Here is a 21,666-nt window from a genome sequence, read left to right as displayed (position 1 = left end):
CACTTAACAAACTTAATAATAAAATAATACTACTCGGTTATTTCCAATTATTTACATTTCTGATCAAATGTCTGTATTTTGAGGTGCATAAAAAGTATAGTTGTTTAACTTATTTTTACAATTTTCTTTTTCTGAATAAAAGTTGAATGTTTTAATTTTTATTCAAAAAAAATTGTAAAAAAATTTTTACAAAACTATACTTTATATGCACCTTAAAATACGTGTCGGAGACTCTCTAAAAACGGTAAACAATTGAAAGAGACGGTCAAGGAATTATGATTTGAGCGTAGACAAGTAAACGAGTCTGCAAAATAAGGTAAATATAAGGAATAATATCAAAGAATTATGATTTGAGTATAGACAAGTAAAAGAGTCTGCAAAATAAGGCAAATATAAGGAATAACATCAAAGAATTATGATTTGAGCATAGACAAGTAAAAGAGTCTGTAAAATAAGGCAGATAAAAGGAATAAACCAGTTCTTATCTTTCTGGTACTAGCTCTCCATCAAAGACTTCTGCTGCTATTCTTTTTAATCTATGAAAATTTCATCTGTTCGCAGTTCTCATTTTGTTTAGGACATTGCTAATATCATGTCACTGGAGATATTGCATGAGTGTAAAATACAGCTTCTGTAGCAACATTTCCAGATTTTTGTTGTCATTGAAATTGTTCGGCTTTAGCTTTACTGGCTGGCAACATACTAAACTTACCAACCTTCAAACAATCACCAAAAATTGGAGTTGAACTAATGATCCCTTTGTTTCCGAATTTCAACTTGATCCTACGGGTATCAGCTTCACAGCTGCAGCAATAGGCATACTAAGAAATCCAAAAACAATGCTTGCGAACCACTGCTCCAAACTGAGCGGGCAAGTGTTTGCGTATGTGCCCAGGAATTCGACAATTATAATCTGGAAGATGACCGTGCAAGATAGTACGGCCACAAATACATAGTTTTTCAAAATTCCTTCTAAGACGTTTATCTTCTCCATATCCCTGGAGCTGATCTCATTAAAGGCCTGCACAAACGTTGCATCTTTTTTAGCAAGTTTGAACTGAAGACAAACATGCTAAAATTTGTATTTTGACAGAGTAATAATAACCGATCTATTAATGATATTGAACGTCAACATTTACTTGAATTTAGTAATGTTATAATTTTTTTTACATCAAGAGTAATCCTTAATATAGCTCTTTATGAACTCGCCACACAGTCTGACATTAAATTGCAGCTCAACTTGTATCGTTAAACATTAAACATCTTTTATGTTAAAAATGATTATTCTAGTACCATGAGAAGGAATAATAATATACCTATCTATCTAATGAAGAAAATCAGTAAACAAAAGAATTTACATTCAGATAAAAGAGACAGAGTTATCGGTCAAATTATAATCAGTCATTGTACTGTAATAATTAAAAGGTAGTACCATTTTCTTTTTTTCAAATGTTACAGTTCTAGCGAGTAGTGCCCTTAAGGATCTGGTAGGATTGGTTTAGAAGTATGCAGTGGCAAACAGTAGGGGTTAATAGTATTGGGATTTCAAATTCGTTAAATTCAAATTAATTTTCATTTAACGCATTGAACATATAGAAAACTGAATTCTGTAAAAAGAATAATCATTACTTTATGCATTAAATCCTAATTTTTACCTGACAAAAGACGAACGAGTTAAAAATAAGTGTATTCAGAATCAAATCTGAATCTGGACCATCTAGATGGAAAGCCACTTTTCCTGCTGTCTGGAGATACCAAATCACAATGAACTGATACAAAGACTGCCCAAAGATATTTCTCCACATCACATTGCTGATAAAATTTCCTTTTCTTCCAACTGGCATTCGTTTCATTAACGCATCATTTGGAGGTTCAGTGGCTAAGGCAAGTGCTCCAAGTGTATCCATGATCATGTTGACCCAAAGAAGCTGAACAGCAGTCAGTGGAGCCTCTCCTGAAAGCACAGCAACACCAAACCATATTGGAATCCCAAACACCATATTGGAATCCCAAAAAAATGTCATTGGGAATGAGTAGGTCATGTATAAGAAATTGAATGAATGAAGGTATTTTACCTGTCAAACATGCTGAAGAAAAGTTAACCACCAGAGCAACCACATTTACTGTCAGCTGAAACTGGACAAATTTTTGTATATTTATGTAAACTGACCGTCCCCATTTGGCTACAGTTACAATTGTGGAGAAATTATCATCTAATATAATCACATCAGCGCTCTCTTTAGCAACCTGAAACAGGCAAAGAGTTAATTTGCAGTTCTGCATTAATACATATATACTGCAAAATAAACGTCTGCAGCTATTACGTAGGAGGAAAAGGTAAAAAGGAATAAATAACAAGGACCAAACTTCATACTGCATCAACCAAGAAAACGAAACAAAGGGAAATTAATAAAGGACTAGACGGTAGAAAATTTTTAATGATAAAGAATGTGAATAAGTTTTGATAATCCTGACCAGACAACTAAACATGCTTTTTTTTTGTTCGGTGCACTTTAGTCACCTTGCTCGTCAATGCTGTCTAGGGAACTGGGGGAATCCTCAATATAAATAGATCTGTTGCATATTAGAAATTCGGGAAAGGGATGCAAGCATACTGCTGGAAATTAAATAACATAAACCAGACTCTGTTTACACCAGCACTATTTTGCAATTTGGAGTGACCAACTGCCTGACTAGAACCATTTCCTACTTCAACTTAATAAAAAGCTTAAATTTCTGCCCTTTGTACAGTAAATTTTCAGACAGATATTATATAGAAGCAATCTTCGACACAAAATACATAGTTGTGGCAATCTGCATCCAAACTAAAATATAAATTAATATATTCTTTGAAGAGTTGCATTACCTCAGTTCCAGAAATCCCCATTGCAAGACCTATATCTGCTTCATGAAGTGCAGGTGCATCATTAGTTCCATCGCCCGTTACTGCAACAACCTCTTGAAATGTGGTTCGCAAATGTCTCACTAAAGTATGCTTATCCAATGGCGAAGATCGAGCCATAACCTATAGAAGATATGAAAGTCACTTTTGGTTATTGTCAAGTCTCCTAATTTAATCAAAAAGTTTTCAGGTGTTTTAATTTTAATAGCCCTTAAGATGGATGAATCTATGTGCTGTGACAGCCAGTACTGGAGACTTAGCTGTCAACTTCAGTTCACAAGGCCATAAATTGCAGACAAGTTGGATTGGTACAAAGCGAAAGCACCTGAATTTTGGGTATAAGTTCATGCAACTCTGCCTCATTCTTCATTCGAAATTCCGGTCCTTCGATTGCTATACCATCTGTTAGTATCCCACATTCTCTGGCAATAGCCTTTGCTGTGTTAATGTTGTCACCTGTAACCATTCGCACAGTAATGCCTGCTGACCTACAAATTGCAACAGACTCCTTGACACCAGGACGAACTGGATCCTTAATACCTACAATTCCTATACAAGTATACCCATCAAAGGGAATAGAACTTTCTGTGGGAAACTCACTTCCCAGTTCCTTATAAACTAGGCATAGAGTCCGGAGAGCTTCATTTGCAAAGTTTTCAATTGTCGTGGACAGATGATTGAAGGTATCCCTATCCATAGGAACAACTTCCCCTTTTGAATCTATGACCTTGTTGCATGCAGCCAATATGATTTCAGAAGCACCTTTACAATGGGCTCGAAAACGTCTTCCAGGAAGCTCTAAAACTACCCCCATCCGCTTTTTCTCAGAATTAAATGGTTCAACTTTCACCAAGTTTGATGCTTGTCGTGCTGCTTGGAAATCACCACCAAGCAACAGCCCAAATTCCAAAAGGGCAGTTTCGGTGGGTGTTCCTAGGATCTCAATTTTCTTGTCTGCATTTTTTACTATGTCACCCCCTGTGTTGTTAAAAATGGACTCAATTAGCATCTTCGAGGCAAAATCAGGAATACCTCCGACAAATGCAGAAGATTTTATGGAGTCACCACCATCTTTGATTTGTCCACATATGCAAACTTTGACAACAGTCATGTGGTTGGTAGTCAGTGTCCCGGTCTTGTCACTACAGATGTTTGTGGCAGATCCCATGGTCTCACAAGCTGCCAGATGGCGGACGAGTGCCTTATCATTCATCATCTTTTTCATAGCAAAAGCAAGGCTAAGTGTCACAGCCAAAGGCAACCCCTCAGGAACCGCAACCACAACAATCGTAACTGCAATAGCAAAGTATTCAAGAATTACCAGAGCATCATCACCAGACCAGCTCCACTGTGACCCTTCTTGCATTTTCTTGGTAAACAATCCTTGCACCAATACAGCAAAGGTAATGACAGCGAAAAACAGACCAATTTTCCCAATAATAGTTGCCACTCCATTAAGTTTAACCTGCAATGGGGTCTCATCATCCCCACCTTCACTGAGAGTAGCCATCAATTTACCCCACTGTGTCCTCATTCCAACAGTAGTGATCAGCATCTTGCATGATCCATCCTGAACTTTAGTTCCAGACAGGAGAAAGGGATTCTCAAGACATACGTTAATTGGCTCGCTCTCACCTGTTAAACTTGACTCGTCTATCAAAAGTGAAAATCCTGAAACAAAAAGTCCATCTGCAGGGACTTGATCCCCAATTGCAAGGTGAACAATGTCACCAGGCAAAAGGTCATATATCGACATCTTTTGCCTAAACCCGTTTCTGGTGACCTGAACTCTAATCTTTTTCTTCTCTTTATCTAAATCTTTAAACTGTAATGATTGTTTATAATCACTAGTGGCGGTCACAAATACTACCAACAAGATACTTGCAACAATTCCAAGCCCATCTTGTGCACCCTTAGGCCATCCTTCCATCGTTATACCAACGACCAGAGACACAAATGCACAAAAAGCAAGTATCATTAGTGTCATATCTTGCAGTGCTTCCCATACATAAATCCAATATCCTTTAGCTGGGCTTTCAGTGAATTGATTAACTCCATAAATTTTTCTCCTCTTGTTCAGCAACTGTTCTGAAGTAGAGATCCCATTAGTAAGTGAAGTCGCAAGCTTGCTTGCAATACCATCAATCCCGTCATGAAGTTTCAGTTTCTTCTTGTTATGCCCTTCAACAATAGATCCCAACTCCTCAGCACAGATACCAAAACCTGCATCTTTTACATCCTCTGGTATTTTATAAGTTATACCTGCAGCAAGTATCCGGAGAACATACTTAATGCTAGCAGTTTATATTGCAGACCAAATCTACCACAAAACTTAATAAAAATATACCATGGATAAATTGAAGTGCAGCTTGTGAAACCAATACCGCAACCCTGAGTTTCTCCTTGAATGATAAACAAATAACAAAAATACATAGTTATTGTCGCTTCATTCTTCCCAATACACAAATAAATAAGTTCATATTAATTTTACTAATGGATCTGCAATGTGAAAGACTAATTCATAATCTACAACATCACATGTTCCATCCATTGCCAATTTACACTTAAATACAGATCTAGGATCAATCTAGAAAATGTATCATCATCATCATTGTACATTCTACTCAAACAACGAAACTGCACATGCAATGTTAACTTCATAATCCTTTCTAAACTTGCAAAACTAATCAGTTCAGCCTATCAAAATCTAATAGAACAGCAATCACAACTAAATCTAAAATTATTCCGACATATATTGCAGGATCATCAGATTCTTTAGTAAACATCATTGACTTAAAACAGTTAATGAGCAACATATGAACCATATAGCCATATAGTGATAAGAACTAGTACTTGATTAGAGCGTTGAATAGCGCGAACTTCAAAACGCTTGGAGAGATTAGCAGTGAATCGAAATCTACGCTTAGGATTCTTAACAAGCCAACACAGCTTTCTCCATCTCTGCAGAGCTTCTTCCGATGAGTTCTTCGCCTTCACTTCACCAAATTTATCATTCAAGTAGCTCTCCATAACCTCCTCAACCTACCTTCCTACTTCTCTCTCTCTCTCTCTCTCTCTCTCTCTCTTGTGAGAGATTAATTTGATCAATGCTCAGTTGATGAATCTGAGTCTCTCTCTCTCCCTCTCTCTCTCTCTGTGTGTGAGAGAGATTAATCTGATCAATGTTCAGTTGATGAATCTGAGTCTCTCTCTCTCCCTCTCTCTCTCTGTGTGTGAGAGAGATTAATCTGATCAATGTTCAGTTGATGAATCTGAGTCTCTCTCTCCCTCTCTTCCTCTCTCTCTCTGTCAAATAGAAAAATCTGATCAGTGATCAGTTAATAAATCTGAGCTTCATTTATCATATATAAATCACTATTAACTGGAGAGCTATGTATAGTATAAAGTTAGTAAAAAAACAAAAAGATGATCTGAGATGTACGGATCCAACTTCACTTTGTTTAAGTTATAACAGTAGTTGCAATGTTTCATATACTTAAGCTCCTGGCTTGTAACTTGTAAGAAAGATTAAGCTATAATTAGCAGTATTTCTGACTCGTCAAAGTCAACGCTTTTCCTTTTGTGCTTTTTACTTGAAGATGAGTTTAGTTGTCCGCCGTTGATATTAGTTTGTTACTACTAAGCCGGGATTTGGGTTGAGCACGGAATTTAAGAAAAATGATAAAGTAGGAGCGGAGTAAAGTTAAAAAAGTGATTAAAATATGGAGACCGATTAATATTATATGTATAAATTATATGGATAAAGTGGGGATAGTGGAGAGAAATAGTGGATGTAGTTATTTTAAAATTTATAAAAATTTTACTATTTTTGGAAAATTTTGAAATGTAAACAATTCGAAGGGACATCCAAAAAGGAAAGTATAAACAAATAGGAGGGATGGAGAGAGTAATTTTTTACCGTATGTTCATGCCCACACAATAATCAGGAAAATTTATAAATTTAACTCATTTTAATTGATTCTTTTTTTTAATAATAGTGGATCCCTGCATACACAGAAAATACATCAATAAAAATGACTAAAATTTATAAATTTTCGCGCTTATTATATGCTCATGGCCATGATAGAAAAATCGTAGATAATTAAATATTAAAATACCGTGCAATAAAACCCCAACATTGAAATAATATTTTGAAATTTTCCCAACGTGGAAAGACCGTCTTTTCAGATTTGACTAGACAGGTCACATGGAAACTAAAATTGACAGTAACTCCGTCCCAAAATAAAAATCTCTTTAATTTTTTTCCACATATTTTAACATAAATAAAAATGATAATTCTAAATAAAAATATGAATGTAAACTTGAATTCAATAAAAAAAATTAAAAATTACGTGAGAAAAAACAAATCAAAGAAACTTATATTTTGAGACGGAAGGAGTATTAAGTTTGTTTCGGATTTCGGGTTTGATTTGCGTTCATACAATCATACGAAAATTAGTTGAACGAATAGTTTGTTAGATTATCAAACAGAAATGATCAACTTTTTTTGTGTTTTTTATATCAATTTTTGTAGCATCGACATAACAAGCAGACACAAGTGACGAACACGACATTACAATGAATAAAAAATTATTAAACAATTATATTATGCAGAGAGGTAATTTAATTTTTTAATAAAATGAGATTTAGTTAGATTGAAAAGCTGGTTAGGTCAGATACGTTTGTCAAAGAAAATTAGGTTAGATATTTGAAAACGTCTAATTGTACAAATTGTGGCACAAAATGGACGGCTGGTCAGTATATTCCTGTCTTAATTGATGCCTTTAACTGCTCTGCTGATTTCTCAAAACTGGCACCATACTGCATGTTAGAATAATATAAGGATGTTAGAATAATATAAGATCCTGAAAATGATCATTCTCTAATACCTTGAGATTTTAGAGTAACTGGTTCCTTAACATGGTATCAAAGTTCAGGCTGGCAGAGTATTCAGGTTCGATCCCTGCCACCCCCAATATTTCTCACAATTTATGACCCATAAATGGGCTCTCGAGTGAAGGGGAGTGTTAGAATAATATTAGATTGATGTTTTAGAGTAACTGGTTCCTTGACGCAACAAAAATTATATCCCCGTGGTTTTAGAGTAACTGGTTCTTTGACACAACGAAAATTATATCCCCGTCTCGAAATACACGTATTTTTTGACATTTTACGCGTATTTTAAGGTGAATAAAAAGAATAACTCTACAAATTAGTTTTCAGATGTTCTTTTTTCTAAACAAAAGTATACATATTAAATTTTAATTTAAGAAAATATTTTTTTTATTGAAAAAAAGATATGCGAAACTATGACTTTTATACACATTAAAGTACATTTAAAAAATCAAAGAGACTTGTATTTTGGGACGGGTTGAATACTATGCAATACTTTGATACCTAAAAAACACATCCCCGGTTTACTTTTTATAAAACTATATACATTTTACTTCATATAATCAACAATTATTTCCTGGGAAAGAGAAAGATACTTGGACCTGTAATTATTTATGTTAATATATGTTATATACAAATTATTTTATATTAATCTTAATATGAATAATATTTTATGCCGTGTATATAACCGAAGGCAGGCTAGTGACCGGAGTGAAGTCGTAACAAAACAATTCAGTTCAAATCTTATATAATTATTGTCCCCGTGGCTCATAATTTAAAGGCAAAGACACTAATTGAACTTCTACATCGACTGAGATCCGGCAACAGAGCTGCAAGGACAATGTCAGATGTTTCTGATTAATTTCATGTAAAAAAATTAGAACGTACATGTTCACAATAGGATGTTTCGCCAACTTGTTCTACTTGGCTTCATAAGCCGATCCACCAAGAACAAGCATTTCCGGACTAGATATATAATACTGCACTAAAGCCCAGCAGAGACGGAACCTGAAAGTTTCAGGAGTAAGATAAAACTAAAGAAAATTTTATAAGCTAATATATATTTATATATATATATATATATAGCGGGAGGGAGGGGGAGCAGAAAAATTGTAATAAGATTTACATTCAACTTTTTCTAATTTAGCAACTACAACAAATAGTCCCTGGTCCCCACCAACTCCTAGATAGCTCCACCACCGCTGCATGGCCACCTTCATCAACCACCTCAAATATAGCAGCCTGAGTAACACACAAAATTAATTTCACATCTGTCACTGATGCACCTTTGTAGAGATTATCTACACCGTATTGGTGATGAGACCAATACGCTGTCAACCGCGCACCTATACTATTTTCCTCACAGTCTGTCCCTTCACCCTTGTATGTCTAACACTTCATCTCCAGCACCTGCACTCCCTTCACTGCTGCATCTCCAACCCTTTCCCACATTCCCACTTTGAAATACCCTCCAAAATTAAATCCATGGTCCAAAATCTCTTCTTGCGACTCCCAGCAATTATGGAGGGTTTTTAGATGTACTCTTTATATTAGATACAAACTAGTAAACTATTTCTGCTAATTACCCCTTTATTTGATGCACAATCCAAGGCATTTTATAAAAATTTGGCGGGAAGTCATTATATAACAAGTAAATATGATCACATAATCATTTCAAGGACAAATATACATTACACTTACACATATATTGTTTGAAGTCAAAACTATTATGATATTTAAACTTTTGAATTTTTTTATTTTAAACATAAAGTGACAAAAGGACAACACCAATATAGCTGTCTTATTTTATATACATAAGAAAGTAGGCACATAAAATTAATAAATTAAATAGATGGAATGTAATACTGTTTCAGCTGATCCAGTTTAATCACTCCAATTATCTTCATCAAGTGCAACGCCCTGCTGTTTACCGTTCCATTCATCCTGCAATTCAACGTAAAGATACACATATATGTGGGTTAATAGAACATATTTGGTAAGACTAACACCCTTATCATGTGAATAGAGATTAATGTGAAGATGAATATAATTAAGAAAGCAAACCTCATGCTCAAAATTTGACTTGTATGGAGACCAGACGAGAATTTGCCTGTCACTACCGCCAGTATACAACTCCTGAATGATTGCAGGCATACATCTCAGAAATTTTAAACATCATACAAAAAATAGAGGATATCAAATGCCTTAATGGAACTCCTTTTCTAGGCTTAGGAAAATATTAAAACATTCTACCATATTTTATTTTGAAAGCGTAGTTACAATATAGGATTTAGTGGGAACGTTATACCTGATCCTTCTCATTGTACCAGCAAGAATTTACATTGTCATAGTGGCTACGAAATGACAGCATTGTCTGACCAGACCACATACTAAATGCCTAAAAAGATCAGTTTTGATATATAAGCTCATCCGATAAGAAACTTGTCCAATACTAGAAAGTGACAGGAAAGAAATGTCATTACTTTCACAGTTGACATGCATGGGACAAAAACAAGGTCGGAATCAGGAGATACGGCCAACTGCATTGCCTTGCTAGTCTGAAGCCGCACAATGTCAAAGTTCACAAGCGTATTGCAGCGGGATTCCACGTCCCACAACCTTAATCTTGAATCAGAACCTGAAATAGAAACCCAGGAAGGGTAAAAATAACGAATTGCAGACAAGGTATTATTTGGTTGGCAATGAGAACTTGCCACATCCAAGTATAACTTCTTTTCTCTTGTTGCTAAATAAAATCCAATATACTTATTCAAATAAATTGGCAGTTACAAAGAGGAGCAGGGAAGGATAGGTTTTCCCTTCACTCAGTTAATAGTTAATACATTAACATTTTTTTCAAAATTAGTAACAAAATATAAATTCCTAGTGTATATATAACTAACTGCGCATATTTCTTTTAACACCAAGAGTTCCTACATTAGATCTCACCATTTTGTAGTAACACATCAAATGTGAGGTTTTAATTCTTTCTACAATGTGCCGTATGGAACTTAATCTGATGGACCACTCTAACATAAGGGGGTCCCCGAGTGCGACTCATTAAACACAAAGGTGTACCAGTAACTTCCTTTCAGGTTTCTTTTGATCCTCATACTGAATACTTTATTTAAAATTGGAGACAATAATAACGAAATAATGCAACATCCAACACAAAGAACCTTCTCAGCAATATTATAATAACTGGAGGAAAAACGCTTGACTACTAGTTTACCTTGACCCGCAACAAACACAATAAATGTAAAATATCCAGTAAAAATATTGAAGATATAATTCAAATATGCTTAAGATAGTGGATAAACATCATTCCCTCGAGTATAACTCAAACCGATTCTGATCCTTAAAACAGAGTAATTTTGTCTTTGACATTGAACCCTCAACCTCCGGTCAGGAGGCGAGGGCTATACAGCTAAAGCAAAAGCCATTTAGTTTCATGTACAATCTCAAAAAAACAAATCCTACAAATAGAGAAAAAAATCAGTTACTTCCATTTTTTTACTAACTTAAATTTCATTGCAAGAGATATTCATCAATTCATCTATCCTATTAAGACCATCTCCAACCCATAACACTAGAATAGTGTAGCTTTTACACTATTTCAGAGTCAAAATTACATCATTCGCAAAACCAACTCCAACCCATTTCAACTATATTTTAGACTAAATGTCTAAATAAAGACATGATATTCTTACTTCTCTGAAAGCAAATACCTTGTTTGGATATAATATTATATAAATGGGATATGGTGGCAGTAAATTTGTTTTACTTCACAAAGACAAGCGCGTAGTAGGAATTATGCATTACACCAAATTGGTGTAAAAAGTACGCCAAATTGGTGTAATTTTGAAACCAAATTTGGTGTCACACTATTCAGTATTCATTGGTGTAATTTTTACACTATTATAGTGTTAGATTGGAGTTGGTTTTACACTAAAACTTCCACTATTATAGTGTTATAGTGTTGAGTTTGAGTTGCTCTAACACACAAAATAGAAGATAATACTGGTTTACTGTAAAGTAGATACACTTAACCTGCACTGAGCAGATAAAGTCCATCTGAAGTCATCTTTAATCCAATTACAGCGCCATAATGAGCAGTAGAACGATCCTGGATAGAGATTAATCCTGGATGAAGCCTTTTTCCTGCAGATGCCTTCTCTTGACTGAAATTCTTTTTTGTTACAGAACTATTCTTTGAACCATTTCCATTAACAGGTTTCTTTTGCGCCGTCCTGGATTTTGAAGATGTACCTACCGAAGAGGATTTGGATGTTGATGCCTGCTTAATAGAAAAAAAAAAGTAATTGTTACAACAACTGAGCGAGTAATCCATCATCAAAACAATGTTTAACATAGTCTATATAAGAATATAACTCCTCAACTTATTCCCTTTTTCTTCGTTTTTGCTAAGCAACCTATTCCCTTTTGTTTGCATCATCTTATTTATTTCTGGTTTACAAAAGAAAGAAGACATGACATGACATAATGTTGTGCCAGGTCTGAGGGCAGCGGAGTTTATGGAGGCATGTGCTTTCTCACAGACCAAAGCACAAATTACCCGCAAACTTTCAGAAATTTCCTTTCGACCTTGTGGTTTCAATAACATATCAGCCTCAAAAAATTAAAGTTAATGATCATACATATAGATTCCTAGATGTATACATATATCATATACAAGCTGCTGCAAGATAATATTTCTTGGAAATTAATATAATCGAAGAACTTGTTCATACACTTATTCCTTGTTAACAAGAATTTTTTCTGTAAACTTCAATCTCCTACTTCTGAATGATTAAACCTTGGGTAAAGCAGTCACTTTAACACATTATCAGGCGGTTATCCAAACACCTACTATTTATTCTACCTCTTAAAACTAAACTTTAACAAGTTCGGTATCTCAATAACCTACCATCATTATAAACAGAAGTCAGAGATTCTAGATTTTGCACCGGTAATCAGGGTTTTAAGCATTTATTCCCTACTCTCAATCTCACTATACCCATATCACCATTCATCACAAACCCACTTGTATGCAGCTCTGTGCAACCTCACTGGATTTAGTATTTTTCAAAACAGAAGACATTTAAAATTTATTTTGTATGGCAAATGGACAATTTTTCTTGCACTTGATGTCGAACAAAGGTTGAGGACGGTTCGGGGGAAACTAAAGGAGAAGATAATTTGGACGCTAAAGGCTTCACAACACAATTTACAGTACAGAATTCCTCGTATACTTCTCAAAGTGAATAACTTTTACATCAAGAGGAGAAAGGATCTCGGCAAAGTAAAGTCAAAGATTAAAGTGAGGAAAAAAAACAAGATCAACAATCAACGCTATAGAAACGATAGCAGACTACGTCAACATAGATAGAATGGAAGAGGGACCTTGTTACTGATGACTCGTTTTAGAAGAGGTGACCTTCTTCCGAGTTGAGTGTTAGACTGATTTAGAACAGAAAAACATCCAGCCCTTCTGATGTCCCAAAATCGTATAGCACCATCACAACCCCCTGTTAGAAGAACCCACTCACTAGAAGTAGACCACTCCACTGCCATTACTCCATCTATATCATCAAAAAATTTGTAAATTATAATTTTATATGTGTAAACTATACTTCTTGTATCTCTTTGTTACAGCTAACAAATTTAGAATCCACTGTCACTAGATTACCCTGTAAAGAGCATATAGTACCTACGATTCATATATAGTAACATTCCAAGTGAATAATCAGATGATGACAACATAATAATTGTAAAGCATGTCACATATATAACTCGTGGTTCTCAATAATATACTGTACAGCTAGAAAGAAGTGCACAGGTAGTCCGAGACATTACAAACCCGAGGTAAAAGTAAAATATTATTGATCCCTCGAGGAAACTACTTCGTCGATGCCAGATAAAGTTTACAATGGCTATGTTTCAAAAAATTGAAATTTCCCGAACTATTTCTATCCTGTATGTTATCAAGCTGACTAAATTGCACTCACTTTTTACTACATTCCCATGAGATTAACCTAGGAACAGGGGTGGTATTAAACAAAATGAACTATAAATGATCATAAATAGTTCTGGGATTTCTTTAGAGGATTAAAGATAATTACATTATGCAAATTAAACATATAATTCAAGGATTATGATCCTTGCAAAGAAACATGGTGTATACAACATATCCCAGGGACTGACGACCAATATCCTCAAGGATTTTGCCGACCATAATATGATAGAATGGTAGGATAAAAAACCCTCAAGCTAAAGGTAATGTACCTCGATGACCAGACAATGTATGAGAAAAGGCCCCCGAAGCAATATCACAAAGGCGAACTTGAACATCTTCTGTTCCAGCAGCAATAAGCATGTGTGACGTAGACAACGTAGACATGGCAGTTTTATATACCTTACCTGGCATTTTGAAATTCATAACCACCTAAAACAGCAGAAGTTAAAATTAACTTTTGTCAAAATGGTTCATACAGTATACAAAATTTCTTCAACATTTTTAAGGGAATGGAGAAACCTACCTGTGTGGTATTTGTGTCCCAAACATTAACGAAATGATCATATGAACCTGTGACAAAAAGACCAGTGTCAACAGGATACCATATGGCCGAGGATACAGCATATTTGTGCCCGTGTTCGTGCTGCTTATCAACTAAAAGAATGTTCTTATGTTTTGCAACCAAACCACTTGCCACACATTCTGTTGCACGCTGAACATCATAAACAGCAACTGATGCATCAGACCCGGCCGATATCAAATATCTCCCCTCTGTCAAATCAACCTGATTTTGTGATCAAACACACTGCCCAAGTTTTCTTTAAACTTGCATACTTACGTTTATGAACCGTAAATGCCTAAATAATCAATAATAATGAATTTGATAAACTTCTAAGCGCATATCCTCTTTTTAGTCACACTTAAAAAAGAAAATTTAGTACAAATATAATCATGGTGCAATATTCAATATGGCATGAAAAAAAATCACTGCTACCACTACATAGTACTTTTTTCATTTGAAACATGTAATTTGTCCTTCCAACAAACAAATGTTGCCAAATGCACGGGAGAAGAAAATATTTGGCATCTACTGTAGTATGTAGTATAGTATGTAGTATACCTGGAAGATAGCACTCATTGAACTTGTACAATATAGAGCAAGGAAACCCCATTAGATTCTTTGTCTGCCAGAAGGGTAATACTAGACAATCTAAGCCCTATATATAAGGAATCAACTTCGGTTCTATACAAGAAATACACTAAAGAAGTAGAGAGGGGAGGCAATGTTTGAATATAACAGAAGCTCCTAGTAGGTCCTCCTTCTACATATTACTATTTTATGAGAATTGATAAGTCAACAGGGGTATAAGACCTCCAGTTGGCAAATGTCTCAAGTTCAATTCTCGGCCACCCCCAATATTCTCATAACTTACTATGGACAGTGGACACAAATACAAATTATTGCCCCAACTATGGGCACCCGCAATCCACTCTACGACCCAAAATTTGGAAATTCGAGAAAGGGAAGTTTTAGAATACAATAAATGATCCTAGTAAGTCCTCCTCCTAAACCTTACGATTTTAGGAGAACTGCTGAACAGTTAACCTAACAGGGTTAATATTCTGTTTAAATTAAACCATTCATCTTTCAGGATCATAATTGTTTACAAAATGGTGTTTATAGGTTACAACTAATGTTAGTTGTGTGTGTAATGAGTTGCTCCACAAGTTTTAACTTAATAAATTTTGCGTCAAGGAGATTGAATCCAAGTCAATCAAAGGTCCTTTTAAGCTACCAGAAGATGGTCCTTTTAAGCTAATTCAAAGGACATAGGTCCCAACAATTTCCGTAGAAGCTACTCTGGAAGCTCCCTTATTATGATCCACATGTATGCAACTAGAAGATGAAAAACATCTCGGTTTAGCCATCAACTAGTAGCTATGAAGTTGCCTTATTATGCTGTAAACATCCCTAACTAAATTATGAGGAAGATAAGTTCTGCAGTTTAGTCTAAGCTTATACCGATGCGCACATTGCAGCTACGCCTATTATCCACAAAATATAAGGCAACTAGATTCTTAAAAAATTGTTATTCAACATAATCCGTCCCCAATCTTGATAAACAATTAAACATCATATAGCTAAGTAGCAATCATCACGCTTCTACAAATGCTCCAATCTCAATAAACATTCAAACATCATATAGCAAAGTAGTAATCATCACGCTTCTACAAATGCTTAACTTAAATAAGCCATCTCCCATTCTCAATAAACATTTATACATCGAGACGATTAAAATCTCGATAAACATTAAAACATCATATAGCTAAGTAGTAATCATAACGATTCTACAAATGCTTAATTTAACTAAGCCATCTCCCATTCTCGATAAACATTTATACATCGAGACGATTAAAATCTCGATAAACATTTAAACAGCTAAGTAGTAATCATCACGATTCTACAAATGCTTAATTTAAATAAGACATCTCCCATTCTCGATAAACATTTATACATAGAGACGATTAAAATCTCGATAAACATTTAAACATCATATGGCTAAGTAGTAATCATCACGCTTCTACAAATGCTTAATTTAAATAAGCCATCTCCCATTCTACATCGAGACGATTAAGCATGTATCTCCCATTATCCTAATCAACCAGTTGTTTTTGAACTCCACATTTATAATCACCGCGCTTCTACGACCGCTTAATCTATCACACAATTACTTCCTACTTAAGTTAAACTCAAACAATTCAATCACGAAAAACACGAAAAATTCCTACTAAAAACCAACAGTAAAAAATCAAAAATACCTGAAGCGAATTAATGGCGCCACGGTGAGCAGAGACGATTTCTTTACAATTAGAGAGCTGAAGCGATAAATTTCTGTTTGATTTAACTCGATTAGCGAACAATTTAGGGTTAATAAAGCCTGTTTCTCTTTCTCTAACTTGTTTCCACATTCTCCTCGCATCTCCTCGCTGCGTTACAGCTTCAAATTGGTTCTAGTTGTGTGTGTAATTTAGAAGTTAGAAGTGATTTTTTTTCATTGATTTGGAATGTGATTGAGGATTGTGATTGTGTTTGTGTATATGGAGCCCTAGGCGGGTCGATATGATCCGACTGGAGTTAATGGACCGGGGAATTACAACCCGGTTTGGAACGAACTGGATTTGTACGGTCCGGTTACGAACACGTGTTGACGACACGTGTTGGCTGCGGACCTGTGTTTATCTTCGAGTTTTCGGTTATGTTCTTATCTTTATCTGCAATATATATATGATGAAAATAAAAAATAAGGAAAATGTACATATGGATAGGTATAGCATGTCTTTTATTTATTCAACTAGGTGAAAAAACCGCGTTCGCGTGGTTGGAAAAATTTATTATAAAAGGCGTATGAACATATATAATTATTTTGAAAAACATTGGAGTAAGTATAAAAAAGAATGAATTTTAATAGACAATACAAGTATATACTGAATACGAAAATGTATCGATTTACAGTAAAAACTCTATAAATTAATAATGTCGGGACCGGAGAAATTTATTAATTTAGAGAGTTATTAATTTATAGATAAATTAATAATTATTAATTTAAAGAGTTTTTAACCTATTATAATGTACATACCTCTTAGAATTAACGAACCTTGTGATTCAACGTAATTAGTAACCTTGGGAAATTAACAATACTTTTAAAGTTGTACCGTATAATTATTGTAAACAAGATTAATTAATGTGTTCAATGTATTCTCAAACAAGTTTGACATATATAAATTACATGAACGTGTTAGAGTATTCAAAACATATCTCACAAGATGGCTTCTCATCTAAAAGGTGTTACAAAATCAACTATGTCAGATCAAATACGTAAGGAGTTGTGTGAGTACAAGAGAGATAATCCTGCAAGCACACAAAAAGACTTGCAGAGATGGCTTGAGGGAAAGTTCCAGTTAAAAGTTAGTCAAGGAACAATATCAAACACACTTAAGCGATCAGATGAGTATCTCTCTGCTGAAATAGAGGGAAGCGCAAAGATCAAAACACACAAACCAGCAAAATATCCTGACATGGAGAAGGTTGTTTATGAGTGGTTTCTCCAGCATCAAGAACGTGTGAATATCACAAGAGAATTAATTTTGCAGAAGGTAAGAGAAACAATGAAACTCTTGTACTCTCACGATGATTCAGATTTTAACTTCTCTATAGGATGGCTTGGGAAATTCAAGCGGCGACATGGCATAAAGTCATTTCGTCATTTTGGCGAGAGTGGGTCTGTTGATGTACAAGACATGGAGCAGAAATTGGTATCGATTCGGGAGAAAATTGATCAATTCCCTGTAAAAGATGTTTTCAATATGGATGAAACTGGGTTATTTTATAGGCTACAAGCTGATCATTCGCTGGCAACAAAACAACTTGAAGGAAGAAAACAAGATAAAGAAAGGCTTATGATAGTTATTTGTTGCAGTGAAGATGGCTCTGAAAAAATCCCTATATAAATTATTGGGAAATATGCAAAGCCTCGTTGCTTCAAGAATGTCAACATGAATAGCTTGGATTGTCAGTATCGAGCTAACAAAAGAGCATGGATGGCTAGTGTGCTTTTTGATGAATATGTTCGTTCATTTGACCAAATGATGCATGGTAGAAGAGTTCTGCTTGTGATGGATAATTGTCCAACACATCCAAAAAATATTGAAGGGCTAAGAAATGTTGAATTGTTCTTCTTGCCACCCATATGACATCAAAGATTCAGCCTTGCGATGCTGGGATAATAAGGGCTTTCAAGATGCATTATCGTAGAAGGTTTTATCGTAAAATATTAGAAGGTTATGAGGTAGGACAATTTCATCCAGGGAAGATAAATGTCCTTGATGCTATCTATTTGGCAATCACAGCTTGGACAATAGATGTTCGAAAAGAAACAATAGCGAATTATTTCCGGCACTGTAAAATTCGTTCAGCTAGTGACGTTGCAAGAAATTTGGATGAACCCACTTTTGATGAAGAAACTCAAGACCTCGAGACTATGATCAATCAATGTGGTTATCGTAATAAGATGGATATCAACGATCTAATAAACTACCCAGGTGAAAATGAAGCATGTTCTGAGGTTCAGAGTTTAGAAGATATTGTGGGTACTATCATTGAGGACAATACAAATGATGACGGCGAAGATGATACAGTGTCTTTGGAGCCTGTTACGAGAAAGGAAGCTCTTATGGCGTCGAATACTCTTCACAACTTTTTGATACAATACAAAAATACAACACCTGAGTTATTGGATGCAATAAGAAAAGTTAGAGATGAGCTCCAAATAGACTTAAACTTTAAAATAAAACACACAACTATTGAATCATATTTCAATTAGGTGTAATATATTTTTTCAGTTCCTATGAATTATTAATTTATGATTTTCTTGGGACAGAAAACTATAAAGGGATTTCCCGAAAAAATATTATCTTATTATTTTATCGAGTTTTTCAATTTTTTACATTGGCCCAAGTCGGGACCAGACAAATTTATTATTTTAGAGAGTTTATTAATTTAACGAGTATTAATTTAAAGAGTTTCTACTGTATATATAAAACTTGACTTAACTATATATGTTGATTGATGATCTGAGGAGCCAAGATTAAAATTTTGGTAAAAGTGTGAAAACGTGGACTCATTAGTTAGCTAGTTGTGTTGCTAGTCTGGAAGTAGCATTCTCATAGCATAAACTATAAAGAACTTTGAGCAGGAGATTTCTTGCACTTTATAATCTATTTATGTTCTTGAACTATTTTTTATTGTAAAATAAAACTCCATTAACTTTCAATATTAGCCAACAAATAAGACTATAATGGGGGACACTTTTCTTTATATACACCTAAAACCTGGGAAAATAATGGTTTTAAAAAAATCGGGAAAAGAATAAGATGTATTTGTTGACCTTTTTACAAATAACAAAGAAACATGATTTTAAAAGTTGAAACCATTGACGAATGACTTCCGTATGCTTGATTAACCACCAAATATACAGCTTCAAGATCCACATTTCACATTTGTCCACTCGCTGCTCAGCCATCCAGCTCATGACTTTCTTTACCATTATGCCCAGACTTCATAGACAGAGCCATGCTCACATTAATTCAGTCTTGCAGAGAGCAAATATTAACTTGATATTAAATAAAAAAAATAGCTTTGATCCAACATAGAGTATTAAGAAAATTTCAAGTTAGAGTTCCAAAATCCATTTTTTTTCTTTTATATTTATAGTCATATTTAAAGAAAAATGGATGTTGGCATGTTTCAAGATTAAAGGCGTACATATAGCCGACAACTTCCGCACCTACACACCCTTCTTTCAATTTAGTATCTACTGTAAGCCCCCATTTCTACCATTGTTGTCACCAGCAACAAAATCAACACCATTTTGCCCATACTTCACCAACAGAGGCGTACTCGAACTAATTCTGTTTTGCAGAGTGTTAGAACATTATGTGTTGACAGTGATAATACTCAGGCACGTGACACAAATGCACGACAAAGCGACGTACTCAGTCAACAATAGATAATGAAGAACTGATTCTACAACAAACGATCAATTATGATTTACATTATCAGTTCACATATCCTGTCAAATGTACATCTTGATAAGTATTATGTATTTAGATATCCTTATCCTTGTAATCTTGTGTACTATAAATACATAGCAATATTAATGAATAAACACAACTCATTATACCAATTACCTCTTTTAATATGGTATCAGAGCCTTCCTTGCTTTAACAGGCACAACGATCCAAAAACCCAACTTTTTTTCACCCTTCCAATCTTATTTCTCTACAAATACAAATCTTACTCCAAATCTCTTCTATTATAATGACATCATCCTCTTATCTTACCTCTTCTGTCTCAACATCGAAACTCAACAAAGAGATAATTCCGCTGAGTGCCGCAACACACCTACCAACCAAACTCACAGACAACAATTTTCCAGTTTGGAGAAAACAATTGGAAACCACTCTTTTCGGATATAACTTGATTGGCTATATCAATGGAACTCTTAAAACACCACCAAAACTCACTGATGCGAAAACAGAAAATCCAAAATACTACTTCTGGCAGAGACAAGATCATTTTATCCTCAATGCAGTGTTAGGTAGTTGTATTGAGACGATTCAGCCATCAATTTCCACGGTATCTACTTCTCAAGAAGCCTGTGACTGTCTCAAACATATGAATGCCAACAAATCTCGCACCAGAGTGCTTTCTCTCAAAGCTAACCTTATGCAAAATCCTAGTAACAACCGATCCATTGCTGAATACATGAAAGATATGCGTTAATTGGTTGATGCACTTTCGCTTGCAGATAGTCCAGTTTCTGATGAAGATCTATTCATAAGTGTTATCACACAACTTGGGCCAGAGTACAAAGATGTCACTGCTGCCCTCCGCCTCCGCGAAACACCTATCCCCTTTGATGAGCTATTTGACAGACTTATCGATTTTGAAAATCAGCTCAAGAAAGACAAAATAGCACCTCTTGTCGCTGACACACCATCACTGGCTATTCCAACTGCTAATTACACACATTCTGAATATCCCCCGCGCAACAACAAGTCCTCCTATAACAAGTCAAGTCGATTTGGCCCAACTCAATCAACTTACTCAGGTACTTGGAGACCACCACCTCGGCAAAGACAATATGTCCCTCCTGGTAATCATTCCTCTAACACATCTACCACATAAAGGTTATTCTGTTACTTTTGCAACCGACCTAATCACACCACTAAAAAGTGTCGATAATTGACTCGTTTTCTTCGGGAACATAGCATTCAACCAGTAGCAAACTATGCT

The 21,666-nt window shown here is 35.0% G+C and overlaps 2 protein-coding genes and 1 pseudogene across 4 annotated transcripts; 1 reads left to right on the top strand and 2 right to left on the bottom strand.

The window, feature by feature from the left end:
• Positions 1-312: 312 nt before the first annotated feature.
• On the bottom strand, positions 313-6,401 carry LOC141711403 (calcium-transporting ATPase 1). The gene is made up of 7 exons (XM_074513828.1): positions 5,756-6,401; positions 5,250-5,304; positions 3,228-5,164; positions 2,867-3,025; positions 2,076-2,247; positions 1,656-1,954; positions 313-1,021 (listed from the first exon to the last, which is right to left on the bottom strand). Exons 1-7 carry the CDS (start codon positions 5,930-5,932, stop codon positions 773-775), a joined length of 3,048 nt encoding a protein of 1,015 aa, XP_074369929.1. The 5' UTR covers positions 5,933-6,401; the 3' UTR covers positions 313-772.
• A 1,170-nt stretch (positions 6,402-7,571) lies between these two features.
• On the bottom strand, positions 7,572-17,039 carry LOC141711404 (WD repeat-containing protein ATCSA-1). Of its 3 annotated transcripts, XR_012571333.1 has the most exons (11): positions 16,632-17,039; positions 14,335-14,595; positions 14,081-14,240; positions 13,199-13,377; positions 11,846-12,092; positions 10,279-10,433; positions 10,104-10,193; positions 9,860-9,931; positions 9,662-9,739; positions 8,684-8,803; positions 7,572-7,723 (listed from the first exon to the last, which is right to left on the bottom strand). XR_012571333.1 is itself a non-coding variant. In XM_074513830.1 (10 exons), the coding sequence occupies exons 1-9, from the start codon at positions 16,779-16,781 to the stop codon at positions 9,680-9,682; spliced, it is 1,374 nt and encodes a 457-aa protein (XP_074369931.1). In that variant the 5' UTR covers positions 16,782-17,039; the 3' UTR covers positions 8,521-8,803; positions 9,662-9,679. The 3 variants fall into 3 exon arrangements, 2 of the variants coding, with proteins under 2 accessions (XP_074369931.1, XP_074369930.1); XM_074513830.1 differs by lacking the exon at positions 7,572-7,723 and having other exon boundaries at positions 8,521-8,803; XM_074513829.1 differs by lacking the exons at positions 7,572-7,723; positions 8,684-8,803 and having other exon boundaries at positions 9,504-9,739; positions 16,632-17,038.
• A 597-nt stretch (positions 17,040-17,636) lies between these two features.
• On the top strand, positions 17,637-19,192 carry LOC141710513 (CENP-B homolog protein 2-like; annotated as a pseudogene).
• Positions 19,193-21,666: the final 2,474 nt, after the last annotated feature.

The sequence above is a fragment of the Apium graveolens genome, chromosome 3 (genome assembly GCF_009905375.1).
Source record: "Apium graveolens cultivar Ventura chromosome 3, ASM990537v1, whole genome shotgun sequence".
Lineage (NCBI taxonomy): Eukaryota > Viridiplantae > Streptophyta > Magnoliopsida > Apiales > Apiaceae > Apium > Apium graveolens.
Note: the sequence above shows the minus strand (reverse complement) of the source record. Positions and strands in the feature narration are given on the sequence as shown.

Bases quoted from the DNA above. Each gene is read 5' to 3' on its own strand.
- LOC141711404 (XM_074513830.1), bottom strand. From the start codon at position 16,781: ATGTGGAAACAAGTTAGAGAAAGAGAAACAGGCTTTATTAACCCTAAA. The intron at 14,596-16,631 runs GTATTTTTGATT...TCACAAAATCAG, and splicing joins GCGCCATTAATTCGCTTCAG to GTTGATTTGACAGAGGGGAG. The intron at 13,378-14,080 runs GTACATTACCTT...TTGATGATATAG, and splicing joins TACATTGTCTGGTCATCGAG to ATGGAGTAATGGCAGTGGAG.
- LOC141711403 (XM_074513828.1), bottom strand. From the start codon at position 5,932: ATGGAGAGCTACTTGAATGATAAATTTGGTGAAGTGAAGGCGAAGAAC. The intron at 2,248-2,866 runs GTAATGCAACTC...TGCCTGTTTCAG, and splicing joins TGGGGATTTCTGGAACTGAG to GTTGCTAAAGAGAGCGCTGA. The intron at 1,022-1,655 runs GTAAAAATTAGG...ACGTTTGTGCAG, and splicing joins ACTCGTTCGTCTTTTGTCAG to GCCTTTAATGAGATCAGCTC.